This window comes from Pelodiscus sinensis, chromosome 1 (genome assembly GCF_052426305.1).
Source record: "Pelodiscus sinensis isolate ZL-2025 chromosome 1, ASM5242630v1, whole genome shotgun sequence".
Lineage (NCBI taxonomy): Eukaryota > Metazoa > Chordata > Testudines > Trionychidae > Pelodiscus > Pelodiscus sinensis.
Window position 1 is genome coordinate 253,865,615 of NC_143052.1, and position 15,202 is coordinate 253,880,816.

The 15,202-nt window shown below is 36.2% G+C and overlaps 2 protein-coding genes across 2 annotated transcripts in view; one reads left to right on the forward strand and one right to left on the reverse strand.

Annotated features, from left to right (window-relative positions):
• UBAC2 (UBA domain containing 2) overlaps positions 1-15,202 on the reverse strand; it is a 168,017-nt gene that overhangs the window by 123,974 nt on the left and 28,841 nt on the right. Inside the window, exons 3-4 of the mRNA XM_075918761.2 lie at positions 14,662-14,781; positions 10,404-10,510 (exon numbers count right to left, since the gene is read on the reverse strand). Coding sequence (XP_075774876.2) covers positions 10,404-10,510; positions 14,662-14,781 — 227 coding nt within the window. The remainder of the gene's footprint in view (positions 1-10,403; positions 10,511-14,661; positions 14,782-15,202) is intronic.
• Positions 917-9,112, forward strand: GPR18 (G protein-coupled receptor 18). Its single transcript, XM_075918760.2, has 2 exons — positions 917-3,362; positions 7,730-9,112. The coding sequence occupies exon 2, from the start codon at positions 7,755-7,757 to the stop codon at positions 8,748-8,750; it is 996 nt and encodes a 331-aa protein (XP_075774875.1). The 5' UTR covers positions 917-3,362; positions 7,730-7,754; the 3' UTR covers positions 8,751-9,112.

Below are 15,202 nucleotides of genomic sequence, written 5' to 3' on the forward strand. Positions count from 1 at the left end.
CCTAGACCAGGCATGTCATACAGGCCTCTGGCAGGCCGCATGCAGCCCGATCGAAATTTTTTGCAGCCCGCCACTACAGCTGTATAAAAGAATAAAGTGCAGCCCACTGGCTGCTCGGAGCACATGGCTGAGTGCAGATCACAGTTGGCTGACTAGCTGCTCTGCACACAGCACTGCAGTGACTGTTCATGGCTGGCCGGGCCACCTGCCGCTCCAGGACGTGGTTATAGTGGGCCGGCTGCTCTGCACAGGGATCAAGCACCTGCTCACAGCTGGCTGCTGTGCTCATGCCGCCCCAGCACCTGAGGAAGAAATGTGTGGCAGCTGCAGCTCCAGGACCCAGGCATTAGGTTGGGGAGACTGAGAGTGTTTGACTCCGGTGGGAGGGGGAGGCACTGAGTTAGAGGAGTGTGTGTGTCTGGCTCGGGGAAAGGGATGAGCCACTGGGTTAGAGCAGGGAGACTCTGAGGGGGATTTCATTAGAACAGGGGTATGGAAGTGCCTAGCTCTGGGGGAGAGAAGGGTTTTTTTTGTTAATATTTTGTTTTTTATTTATTTATTCTCAAATAAAATCACAAAATGTATATTAATTGTATATAAATAAATGTCAGTAATTGCATGAATATTCTATGTTTATGCAAAATTTCAGACTTACAAAGTATCTGAAATTTTCACAGAAGCCTGTTCTATTTGATTAATCATGGTCTATACTTGTTTTGTTGAAATAAAAACAAGTTATGTATCATAAAAAATGAAAAAGTCCCTTAAATTTATATTTAAATTAAAATTTATTTTATGTGGGCAAATAACAATTTTACACACCAAATTATTGTATTATATTAAAACAAAACCAGAAAAATTATAAAATTTACCTTACACATAATCTATAATAATAAATAATTATGACTTTGCGATAGAAATACATTTTCTTTGGTGTACTTCAGTTTTCGTTTGTGCAGCCCTCAGTGGGCTTCGAGTTTGACATGCCTGGCCTAGACTATGGTTGGTCCTACAAAGACATGTGACCAGGACATCTGATGCTGGAAACTATTTTGTATGCTGCACTTTTCTACTCAAGGTGAGAAAAATTAGACCTGAATTAGGGATGTAATAGTGTAGTCCATTAACAGATAAGCAAAAGCTTATCCGTTAATGCTACAGACTACACGCATTCCCACCCCCACTCTATCAGTACTAAATTTTTTAGCAGGCTGGCCAGCAGCCTGGTTCACACCGGGTACAGGACTATCCCCACTGCAGCTCTACATTTAAAGTTTATTAGGTGCGAGGCAGGCAGCCTGGCTCAGTTCTGTCTCACGCTAGGTCCAGGAACTCAGAATCCCTCCGGACAGGGGCTGCTGACACCCCACAGTGCTGCCTCTGTATCACAGGCAGCAGCACAGGGTGAAAGAAGCCAGTATGCGAGGGGAGCTGGTTTTTAAACTGGCTCCCCTTGCGGACCGGCTCCTGCCTGGCATCCCATGCTGCTTCCTCTGCTACAGGGAACTATAAAATAGTCAAGTAACGGATAAGAATTAATGAGATTACTCGACTATTCAATTAACCGATATTTAACATCCCTAAACTGAATGCAAAGGATTCCGCCTTTGGCAAAAGGGATATAAAGGGATGAAACCAAATAATGGGGCTTCTGCTAGGTTACCCCTTGTTACCACCTAAAATGATTGCTGCAAACATCTAAGACTCAACGGGAGGAAGGATCAGGTCCTAGCTATGAGTCTGAGAGGCTGCTTAGCTTGTGACAAAAGGTAATTAGAACTGTTAGGATAAGAAATTGCATGTAACAAGTTTCTTAAGAGTATTAAGCTTAGCTGGTGTGTTTTATTTTGTTTAGTAACTTACTTTGATCTATCTGCTATTACTTGCAACCACTTAAATCCTAGGGGAACAACAACTATGCATCTCTCTCTATCATTGATAAACAAGGTGAACAACTTATGAGTTCACTCTGTATAAACTTTATGCATAGTGAGATGGATTTATCTGGGGTTTTGGTCCCATTGAGACTGTGTACATGAGTGCTGTGTCAAATCTCTTGACTGATCCTTCCCACAGCAGAGTGGATCTCAGTGTCTGTGTTACTCTACTGTGGGCTGTTATCCCAACTCTATGCCTTCATTGTGGGAGACCAGAGATTCAGGCTTAGCAGAACAGGGTGGTGGGATGTCCCAGAGGATAAGGTAGGTGTGCTGAGTGGTATCATCAGCACATCAAGTGAGAGTCTCAATGGGATCTCTGTGACCAAACCCATCAAACATTCCACTTCACTAACATCCATATCCTACAGTTTTTACTTGATCCTTACTTCTGCAAAATTGCCACTGTCCTTATTGGGAGATATGCTAGAATAAAGACTGAGTAAGAACTACAGAACACTTCACTATATTCTGAGTTTCACTGTAATACATACAGTAATTGACAAATATATAAAAAACATACATAAATGTTGAAACAAATTTTCTCTAATAAAGCAGTATAATTAACATGGAAAAAACTAAAATGCTCATAACCTTACATTTGAAATTTTATGTAAAAAAAAACCAAATCAACAGTTGTCCTTTCTCTGGTCAAAGGAAATACTGAAAATAATGATTCTTCCCTTCATGAGCCTTTTTTTAAAAAATGATCCCATGGCGTAAAAATAGCTTAGAGTGGTTTTCTAACAAGTAGCCAGAAGATGGATATTCAGTATTATTTTAGAAAGCAAGTAAGATATTAAAGTGCCATTACTTTGCCAACAAGAAATAAGCAATGCATACAAGTGAATCAAGTTTCCTATTGCAAAGGCAATGAGTTTCTTTCATTTTCAGACTGACTACCACTTCTAACAATGCAAGTACAATGGGGGTTTCCACAAAAGGAGATTATGGTCTGTGCAGAATTTAAAACTCTATGTAAGAACCTTCCTTTAACCAAAACTTAGTTTTTCCTTTATTGAATAAATTATTTGCATGAATGTCAAATATCCAAACATTTTTATATTCCCCAAACACTTCATCCAAACGAAGTTGTAGTATATGATCTTCTGCAAAGAAACTGATTTTGAAGACAGAAATATTATGAGAACATACCTGCTGAAAAATGTTGCAATTCTGTAAACTGACAAATGAGTCAAGTTAAGGGACAAGGTCTGTGTACATACAAATTAACAAAATGTTTAAAATACTTATAAACTAATAAGAGAACTCAGAGCTGGCTTCATTACGTCATCATTTCCTGACTATGCAGGAGGGTTTCTATTTTAGTAAGGTGAAGCTGTACAGACAGAAGCAAATCTAAACTTTCTGCAGATCTGAAGATACAAAACAAGCATCCTTGAAGCAACTTTATAGAACATAAAGGCAAGTAATGTTTAATCCATTATTTTCATGTTGAGCTTAAAGTAACTTAAATCTCCATGTTTATTAAGACTGACTTCCTTCTCTAAAGTGTTAATTGAACAAAGGCACATTTTCTGTAACTAATAAAAGGAAGCTTACTTCCACCCATAGTGCGAATTTTAAATAACAGCTGCATTATGTGACTGTAAATTCAAGCAAACAGATTTTGTTTTTTAACATATGCATAAGCTATTTGGTCCAAGTATTTTAACAATTAATTGAACCCTTCCCATAAGTAATAGCATCAACATTGATTTTTACCTAAGTGGTTTATATAGTGAAATGAATCACTTATATACTGAATGGGTAAACATGCTGGACCTTGCTGATTACCTTAAATACACCCACACTACAGCAGATCCATGAGGACATCTGATGGAGGCAGAGAGATGTTAACAAAAGAAAATGTATATGTCAACAACCCCAAAAACTGAGCATTTATTCCCAAAGTACTTCCGCTCTTACAAAAACAAACCAAAAAAAATGAATAAACAAAAAACCCTAGCATACAAACTCTCAGTCAAAATCAAGAGAAACCAATTTGGATTTGTCCAAAAAGGCTCAATCAGCACTCAAGTGAGTTTATCATGATTACGAGTTGTTCTAACACCACCCACAATTTTAAAAATATATCTAAAATGAATAACAATAAATGTATGAATCAGCAACAAGAAAATCTTTTCACATTATCTCAAAAAAGGTCCACTAAATCATATCAATTGGATATTTAGAAACCTTTTAAGAACTTTTGATATATCCATTTATTCAATTTAAACAGCTAATTATTCCCCTCACTAAATATAGTAACTGGAGCAAAATTCTAATTTTACAGGCACACAATGAAGATTTATACATGCTGATCTCTTATTGGTATTAATGGATATCCATGCATGCAGCAATGGCTTGATTTCAGTCACAGTTACACTTATTTATATATCAAACCTTCCTACCATCCTAATATATCCAGGTATTTTTTATCTATGTAGCACCTACAAGCCAGATTCCTAACTGAAACTCATTTTAAACAATTAGTTTGGAATTAGGTCTTCAGTAACAATTTAATAAAAAACACTGTTTATTACAGAGTGTTTCCTCATTTACATCACTCAGAATGGCACAGCTAATGAACTGACTAGACACTAGACCCTATAAGTAAGTTACAGGCTACAAGCAATATGGAGTGTGGATGAACAGATTTATGCATATACTTCTACTGTACACTTAGATCATTATATTTGTAAAATTGTTGTAGTATACTGAAGTAATGCATTATATAACAAGCACTTAATCAATACCGAGAGAAATCTAAAACCTGTAAAGAGAAAGAAGGAAGGGAGAGTTTACGAGAATATATACTGCCTAAAATAATGTTCTCTAGATAGAAAAATGACTATCTTGGATATGGTGAAAAATGTAACTGTTACTTGGAGTGTTTTGAGCAGTTTCAAATATGTTTTCAAACATTTCCAATAATACTGATTTATATTTATACTTACAGAATTTTATTTAAAAATTATGCCTTTTTCATTGTAACATCTTAGGAATAGAATACTTTCATAAAAACATGATCAAAATTGAATGGACTGGTAGATAAGACTTTATCACTACGGTGTACATTAACAAAATCCCACTCTTGTGGGATGTGTCCTATCCTCCTGTTGATGGGTCTCAGTATCTTTTTAAAAATATTACTTTTAATTTGACCCAGTGGACTAACCACTTTAGAGAAATTTCTGATACTCCCTCCAAATCTCCTTCCTTATACCACACTGCACTACATAATTTTTCCATTCCAAGTGTCCATTTTACTTTATTGCCCTTACACTAACATTTTCACTTGAATCACCTAAATCATCCATGAGGAATCAAAACAATTTTGTATAAATTATAAAGATTCATTGATACCAAGTGTAGAGGATAAGATATTTATGTGTGTAATGAAATAAACTATTGTTTCATTATAGAGAACAACAAAAATAAGAGATTTAAAACTGCACATTTCAAGGCACAAGGTAACAATTAAGTGATGGGGGAAGGGAGGAGGAGAGATTAGGAAGACATTTCCCATTTAAAAAAGTCTCACCATTATTGTTCAATACAGGGATACTCTCGTCAAAAGCATCTGGTACTGGCCACTTTCAGACAGAGTACTGGACTAAACAAACCACTGGTGTAATCTAGAAACTCTGTATTATGAAGTAAAATAGATGGCAGACATTAAAACAATGAACTGAGCTGATCTTTAAATGCTTTCTTCACTTACAAGCCTAAAATGAAAAGTAACCTTTCATCACTTAAAAGCCTAAAATGTCCCCTGATGCCACTTAGAAATTGCATTCTTCTGCTGCTTGGGAAAACCATGAGCAGTATCAGTCAGGCAATGGGAACCATTCAAATACTGGGGATAGGGAGGTCTGTCTGTCTGTCTGTCTGAGTCAGACACAGACACAGACACACACCTTTCCTCTCAGGAATTAGAAGCTGCGGGAGGATACAAGGCACTCTGGCAACCACCAAGAAGCTAAGGAAGTCACAGAGTAGACCACTGCTCCAAAGTAGGGTGGCTAAACAGAGAAAGCTCCTTTCTCTCTTTCAGCAGCTGAGTTAGCAGGACAAAACTTCAGTCTTCAAACACTTATGACCAAGAGGCTGACACAAAAAATGCTGATCCTTTGCCCAGCAGCTGGGCATGTCACAAGGATACTGCCACAAAATTTGCATAGTTTATTCTTCATTGCCAATTTTTGTATTAAAATAAAAGTTATAAACCTAGTCCTCTCACTAATATGTATCTGCCTATTTTCTTCAGATCCTGGGTACAGATACTACAGTTAGAATCTAAATAACCTAAATAACATACCTTTTTTCTTCTTTTCATGCCTTTTGTATGCAATACTATATATGTTCTATTGGGAAATATGCAGTTTCTTTATAGCTAAAGTTCACAACTGATATTTTTCCTTGTGCATGGAAACTACATTAAATGTCATGGTGTTTTAATTATTTTTATTTACTTTTAAAACAAATATCCTTTCAATGTGTATTTCTTTTAGAAAAGGCTACTTACAAAATGTAAGGACAATCAGAAGAGTTCTATTTAATTTGCAACTATTTAAAAGAGATTTATAGGTAAAATTACAGATTAAAAATAAATTTTGATTCATGGAAATAAAATCTTAATTAAGAATAACCCTTAATATCACTTTTAAAATTAAAGATGCCATTTTTAAATGGCTAAATGGTTAGCCTACATAAGTGTTTCTCAAACTTTGCTCCACGGAGCCCCAGGGCTCCACAAGACATCTCCAGGGGCTTGGCGAGGTTGACAAACTGGAAACATCAATAGGTACAACACATACAATCAGTGGACCGCTGGGGCTCCGCATACATTTTTACGCATGTAAAGGGCTCCTGAGCCCAAAAAGTTTGAGAATTGCTGGCCTACATAATATGAAACAACATGAAAGAATACTGTATTGTAAGCTCATTGGGGCAGGGATTGTCTTTTTGTTCTGTGTTTGTATAGCATTTGTTCTGTGTTTGTACAGCAGTGGCAGGCAACCTGTGGACCACATGCAGCTTGTCAGGGTAAGCCACTAGCAGGCCACCAGATAGGTTGTTTACCTTGTGTCCCCTGAGCCACCCACAGCCCCCATTGACTATAGTTTGCCATTCCCAACAAATGGGAGCTGCAGGAATCTGTGCGGCCATAGGGACTTGCTGACTTCTTCGTCCCGCCAGAAAAAGCAAACTACCTCCAATGGGAGCTACAGGTGGCTGTACCAAGGAGCACACGGTAAACAACCTGTCTGACAGCTTGCTAGCAGTTTACCCTGACAAGCTGTGTGTGGCGCATGAGCTGCAGATTGCCCACCACTGGCTTAGCATAATAGGATCCTGGTCTCTGGCTGGGACTGCTAGATGCTACAATACAAACAAACAATAAGCCAAAAATAACAACATTCAGCAATCCCTAACTTCCCTTTTTCTCATTATATTTAAGACATCCTTTTACATGACACATTTTAAGTATTGTTTTAAAAATGATAATTACATTTTAATTATTAAAAATATGTATCACTCAGTACAAGTTTATTGCTATTCATAATCTCTTTGGGACAGACATTATATTAACAGACAGGATGAGCTTAGCATGTTTTGGGAGTTACAATAATGTTGTTGTTTTTTTGTTGACTTCAGTTATTTTTAAAATGTTTTAAATAATTGTGATCAAGAAATGAGAGTAACCTATTTCGCTTCTTTACAAATTTCCAAATCTAATTTTTATTGTTGTTTCATTTCTCATGATTTACTTTATTTGTTTTTAGAGATCATGTTTTAAGAGGAGAAAAAATGATGAATAAACACAATCAGAGTCAAAACATTCTGCCAGGAAACTGGCACCCAGAAGAATACAGGATCGCATCACTGGTCTTCTATAGCTTTATATTCATAATTGGATTGCTAGTAAACATCACTGCACTATGGGTCTTCAGCTGCACCACCAAGAAAAGAACGACGATAACAGTCTACATGATGAACGTTGCATTACTTGACTTAATTTTTATATTGTTCTTACCTTTTCGGATAAGCTACTATGCAAAAGCAGTTTGGCCATTTGGAGATATGTTCTGTCGGATTCTTGGCGCTTTCACTGTGTTTTATCCAAGCATTGCTCTGTGGCTGCTTGCTTTTATAAGTGTTGATAGATATATGGCTATTGTCCAGCCCAAACATGTCAAAGAACTTAAGAATACAAAGAAAGCTCTGCTAGCTTGCATTGGTATCTGGATAATGACCCTTGCATCAACTTCCCCACTGCTATTTTTATATTCAGATCCAGATAAAGCCTCAGATTTTATGACCTGCCTGAAGATGCTCGACATCATCCATCTAAAGGAAGTCAATATGTTAAATTTTACTCGTTTGACTTTTTTTTTCCTTATTCCCCTGTTTATCATGATTGGATGCTATCTAGTCATTATTTACCATTTTGTCCACGGCAGGACTTCCAAACTGAAACCCAAGGCTAAGGAAAGATCTATAAAAATTATAGTTACTCTGATTGTGCAAGTGCTTTTCTGCTTTGTGCCCTTCCACATTTGTTTTGCATTCCTGATGCTGCAAGATGAAGACAAGAGTTACAATCCATGGGCAGCCTTTACCACCTTTCTCATGAATCTCAGTACGTGCTTAGATGTTATCCTGTACTACATTGTTTCTAAGCAATTTCAGGCTAGAGTCATCAGTGTCATGCTTTACCGTAACTATCTTCGAAGTGTGCGCAGGAAGAGTTTTCGATCTGGGAGTGTAAGGTCATTAAGTAATATAAACAGTGAAATGATATAAAAAAAAATCAGAAGATGCTTATAATGTGGTGAAGCGATTTTCACTGAAGTGTGACATTTCAGCTTAGTTGAAATCAAGAATACTCTGGAGTTTGCAATATTGGGACACATTACATCTGTGGTAGCATAAATGTGGGACAAATGGAATACCAATTAGGTAAAGTATTAATATTCATCTATGCATTTTACATTTTTACAGTAAATCCAGGAGATCTAAAATATTTATGATCTACTACCTGAGTGAAGCAGGCATACAAATATATTGTTCCTCTCATCAAATGTAAATATTTCTAGGCATAAAAAAAGTCAATGTCCATGCTAGTGCATATACAATTTAAATAAAGCAAAGAATATCTGCTTATATATGATGCATTAAGATTTTATATATACATGCCACATTGTATATGATACCAAAGTATCTATTATATTCATAAGTTCAGCCTTTACCAGGAGAACAGAAGCATAAACTGAAGAGAAAGCTTCTTTAATTTTTATTTGTTTTGTTTACTTAAAATCTGTTTTATTTGGCAGTATTTTGACACCCTAAAACTAATGAAATTCTGTAATAAATAAAAAAGTACACCAAATAGTAGAAGAGAATAATTATTCAAATTGTTAATTTCCTGTAAGTATAATATACCACATTACTAACATCTGGAATACTCCCAAGTTTAAATAAATAGAATATTCTTTGTTCCAGAATAATGAATGTAGTTTATACAGACATACAGAAAATGTACATCCCATCTCTAATCTTTCGGAATATGGAAACATTACAAGTCCCTTTTAATAGCTAATCTTGGAAAGTCTAACAAAAACCACGTATTTTTAACTACAGTATAACTTTCCACGTGCTTATGAGAATGTCAGTTTTTTTCATCAGCTATACAAAGGATGAGAAACCAGAAGCACTTATATTTGACATTAGAAAAAGTGATTATAAATGCTTTTCTTAATACCAATGAGCACGCAGCATATGGAAAGCCATGATTATGTGAGGTTGACCACACTAAAGTGTAAACCCAACTACAAATACTCACTTAGCAATCCAGTTTTCTGTATTGTTTTTATTATGCAAATCTCAAAACTAGCTTATTTGAAACTGAGTTCCTAAAGAATCTTATGCTTTAAACACCTCACTCTTCAAATGTTAAATGCAATAAAATGTAATACACATATACATGATGTCCTATAAAACTCAAGAGTTTTGAAATGTGAACTGATTAAGTACATTCCACTATGAAATGCATAGAGTTTTGCATATTTTAAATTATGATTTACATAACATTTGTTTTGTGGTTTCAGTGCTAAGTATGCTTCTGAAAAAAGCATGAAATCAAAACAAATGTTCAGGAATACTGTACTGAGTAAAGAATAAAAGATGCCAGCACTGAAAGGTAACTCATTTACTCCAAGACAAATGAAAACACAATATTGTGAAACGAAGTCACCATAAAGTGGATGTATAATGCTAAAAATATTTTGACTCTACTACAGGACATATTTGGAAAATAGTGTTATAAAATAAATATTCATGCCGAAAAGGATAAACTGGATTTAAAATGTTATATTAACAGGTTATTTTACTCCAATCCATAATAAATATTCCCTCGGAACAGTATATAAGACAAAGATAAACCCATTAAAAACTTACAATCCAGAAGGCAAGCTGCTAATGGTGATGCCAAATGCATATTGCACAACTTCTACAAGGAGAAGATCAAACAACGCTGACAGCATCCAGGAGCCCAATAAAAAGGACTGAAATGGCAAAACAACACACAAAGGTCCCAGACATTAATTAATTTAACAGGAGCCGGTTAATTCTATAAGATTAAACATTTAAGAACAAACATAAGAATATAACAACGGCCATATTGGATCAGACCAAAGGTCCATCTCTCCCACAGTGGCCAATGCCCCAGACGGAGATTGAACAAAACAAGAAATCATCATGTGATCCCTCTCCTATCATCCATTCCCAGCCTCTGACAAACAGAGCCTGGGGACACCATACCTACTCATCCTGGCTAATAGCCATTGATAGACTAAACCTCCATTAATTTATCTCACTCTTTTCTGGACCCTGTTAAAATCCTAATCTTCACAACATCCTCTGGCAAGGGGTTCCACAGTTGACTGTGTGCTGCCTGAAGATAAACTTCCTTTTGTTTCTTTTAAACCTGCTACCTATTAATTTAATTTGGTGACCCCTAGTTCTTATATAGGGACAAGTAAATAACTTTTCCTTATTCATTTTTTCCACACTAGTCATGATTTTATAAACCTCTATCATATCCCCCCTTAGTCTTCAGTTTTCTAAGTTGAAAAGTCCTAGTCTCTTTAATCTCTCCTCATATGGGACCCATTCCAAATGCTTAATCATTTTAGTTGCCCTTCTCTGAACCTTTTCCAATGCCAATATATCTTTTTTGAGATGAGGAGACCACATCTGTACACGGTATTCAAGATATGGGCGTACCATGAATATATATAAGGGCAATAAGATATTCTCCATCTTATTCTCGATCCCTTTTTTAATGATTCCTAACATCCTGTTTGCTTTTTTGACTGCCACTGAACAGAGTGGAAGTTTTCAGAGAACTATCCACATTCACTCCAAGATCTCTCTCGAGTAGTTATAGCTTATTTAGTCCCCATCATTCTGTATGTACAGTTGAAATTATTTTTTCCAATGTACATTACTTCACATTTATCAACACTAAATTTCATTTGCCATTTTGTTGCCCGACCATTTAGTTTTCTGAGATCTTTTTGAAGCTCTTCACAGTCTGCTTTGGTCTTAACTATCTTGTGCAGGTTAGTCTCAGCTGCAAATTTTGCCACCTCACTTTTTATCCCTTTCTCCAGATCATTTATAAATAGGTTGAATAGACTTGGCATCAACACAGGCCCCTGCAGAACACCACTGGTTACCTCTCTCCATTCTGAAAACTTATCATTTATTCCTACCCTTTGTTTCCTGTCTTGTAACTAGTTCTCAATCCATGAGAGGACCTTCCCTTTTATCTCATGACAAATAACTTTACTTAAGAGTCTTTGCTGAGGGACCTTATCAAGGGCTTTCTGGAAATCCAAGTACACTATATCTACTGGATCCCCCTTGTCCACATGTCTGTTAACCCCCTCAAAGAACTCTAGTAGATTAGTAAGACGATTTCCCTTTACGGGAACCAAGCTGACGTTCCCCCAAAACATTATGTTCATCTATGTGTCTGACAATTCTATTATTTACTCTAGTTTCAACTAATTTGCCCGGTACTGATGTTAGACTTACCAATCTGTAACTGCCAGGATCACTTCTAGGGCTCTTTTAAAATATTGGCATTACATTAGCTATCTTCCAGTCATTAGGTACAGAAGGTGATTTGAAGGATATGTTACAAACAATAGTTAATAGTTTCGCAATTTCCCATTTGAGTTCTTTCAGAACTCTTGGGTGAATGCCATCTGGTCCTGGTGACTTGTTACTGTTTAATTTAGCAATTTGTTCCAAAACCTCCTATAATGACACCTCAATCTGGGAAAATTCCTCAGGTTTGTCACCTAAAAAGAATGGCTCAGGTTTCAGAATCTCCCTATCATCCTCAGCTGTGAAGACAGAAGCAAATAATTCATTTGGTTTCTCCACATTTTCAGAATATGATCTGAAGAGGTGGATCTGCCCCACAAAAGCTTATCACCTAATAAACCATCTTGTTAGTCGTTAAAGTGCTACATGACTGCTTTTTTTGTGTGTTTGTTTGACCATGATCAGACTAACACGGCTACCTCTCTGTTACTTTCCACAGTGACTATCGTTTTTGAGTGCTCCTTTAGCATCTTGTTCGCCCAATGGTTGTTTAGCCAGCTTCCTGCTTTTGATGTACTTAAAATATATTTTACTATTACTTTGAGGTTTTGGCTAGCTGTTCTTCAAACTCCTTTTTTACTTATTATATTTTTACATTTAATTTGACAGAGTTTATACTCCTTTCTATTTTCCTCACTAGGATTTAACTTCCACTTTTTAAATCAAGTCCTTTTATGTCTGACTGCTTCTTTTACTTATTTAAGCCAAGCCACAGTGGCACTTTTTTGGTTTTCTTACTGTGTTTTTTAATGTGGGGTATACAATTAAGTTGGGTCTCTATTATGGTGTTTTTGAAAAGTTTTCATGAAGCTTACAGGGATTTTACTTTTGTCACTGTACCTCTTAATTTCTGTTTAAATAACTGCCTCATTTTTGTGTAGTTTCCCTTTCTGAAATTAAATGCTACAGTGTTGGGCTGCTGAAGTGTTTCTCTCACCACAGGGATGGTACATTTTATTATTTTATGGTCACTATTTCCAAGCTGTCCAGTTATATTTACCTCTGGAACCAGATCCTGCACTCCAGTAAGGACTAACTCAAGAACTGCCTCTCTCCTTGTGGATTCCAGAGCCAGCTGCTCCAAGAAACAGTCACTTAAGGTATCAAGAAATTTTATCTCTACACTCCATCCTGAGGTAATGTGTACTCAGTCAATATGAGGATAGATGAAATCCCCTGCTATTATTGAGCTTTCTATTTTGATAGCTTCTGTAATCTCCCTTGGCATTTCATAGCCACTATCACTATCCTGGTCAGGTGGTCGATAATATATCCCTACTGATATATTATTATTATTATTATTATTAGAGCATGGAGCTACTACTACCAGGGCTCGACAAACTGCAGCAAAAGCTACTCGCCAGCCACGCACCGTGCATGTGCCAGACTGGCACTGCACATGCGTGCAATGCCGGTGAATGGGGCGCACGGAGTGACCAGCTGAAATCTACTCGCCACGGGCAAGTAGAAATAACTGTTTGTTGAGCCCTGACTACTACCCACAGAGATTCTATGGAACATTTTGGTTCATTTAAGATTTTTACTTCATTTGATTCTACATTTTCTTTCACATGAAGTGCCACTTCCCCACCAGCATGACCTGTTCTGTCCTTCCGATATATTTTGTACCCTGGTATAACTCCACCAAGTTTCTGTGACACCTATTATATCAATAATCTCCTTTAATACGAGGCACGCTAGATCACCCATCTTATTATTTAGATGTGAATGCTTGCGTATAAGCACTTCAAAAATTTGTCACTATTTGTCTGCCATTTCCTGATGTGTTACACTCTTTTTCATTCGATTGTTTCCCATCTGATCTTACCCATATTTTATCATCTTCCATCCTTTCCTCCTGACTAGAACACAGAGAATCTCTATTATTAGACCCTTCCCTAAGAGACGTCTCTGTCCGATCCATGTGCTCCTCAGCATCCGTTGGCTTTCCCCCAGCACTTAGTTTTAAAACTGCTCTACTTTTTAACCTTTTAAACATAAGAATGACAAAGCTTTGATGCAGAAGTTCTGACTTTTAGTGTTGAAAAAGTCTATTTTAGTAGTTCAATTAACCTAAGTTTATTTCTTTGGACATTACAATTCAATTTCACAACACATGTTTTCCACACCACTCTTTCTTATCTTAATGAACTATAATGAATTGGATTGTTCAATAAAATTCATTTTCATGGACCACATAAAACTTACTGTAGTCTACCAACATTTTTTCTTACACTGAGCCATTCGTGTTTAAATGAAAAAAGCTAAAACAATGTTTCTGGTTATTCAATTGTGATTTATAGGTAAAATTACCAATTAAAAATAAATTTTGATTAATGGAAATAAAATAGCAATTAAGAATAAACCTTAATATAACCTTTAAAATTAAAAACGCCATTTGAAAACATTGGTTAGCCTACATAATATGAAACAACATGTCTAACCACAAAGACTACAACAGAATAAATATTTGACAGTAATGTGAGACCAGAGGAGTTAGTTAATTGTGGGTACTGAAAATGATACAAGAGGCACTTACTGAAAATTTTCGGCTGCCATATCTTCTTTCAAATATCCTAAAGTTATAAATGAGCAAGCTACTGCAGAATGCATCTTTCAGATCAAGACATACTGTTCTCCCAAATACAAGTCTCCAAATCTAGAATAGAAAAGCATCAAGATATTTAATTTTCTTCCATCCTCCATGGAAATTCATCAGAAGATATGTGGTTAGGTTAAGGATAAGAGAAGGAAAACAAAAGAGAAGGAAACATTTAGTGATAATATCCAGAGTAAATACAGTGGTGTACATATTTCTGAAATTATTTTTCAAAAGTGATTAGTATTAATAAGTTTATTTTAAAAAATAAAACATTTCCATATAAGATTTTTTTAAGTTATTTTAATATTCAACCCAATTCCACTCATCTTTGATAGTTTGCATCTTCAATTACGAACATACCATGCTTTCCACAGATAGCTTATAGCAGTGCTGATAACAGAAAAGATGGCTCCTTTCAACAGGGAATTTTTACCCCAGGCATGTCAAACTGGCGTCTGGAGGGCCGCATGTGGCCCGA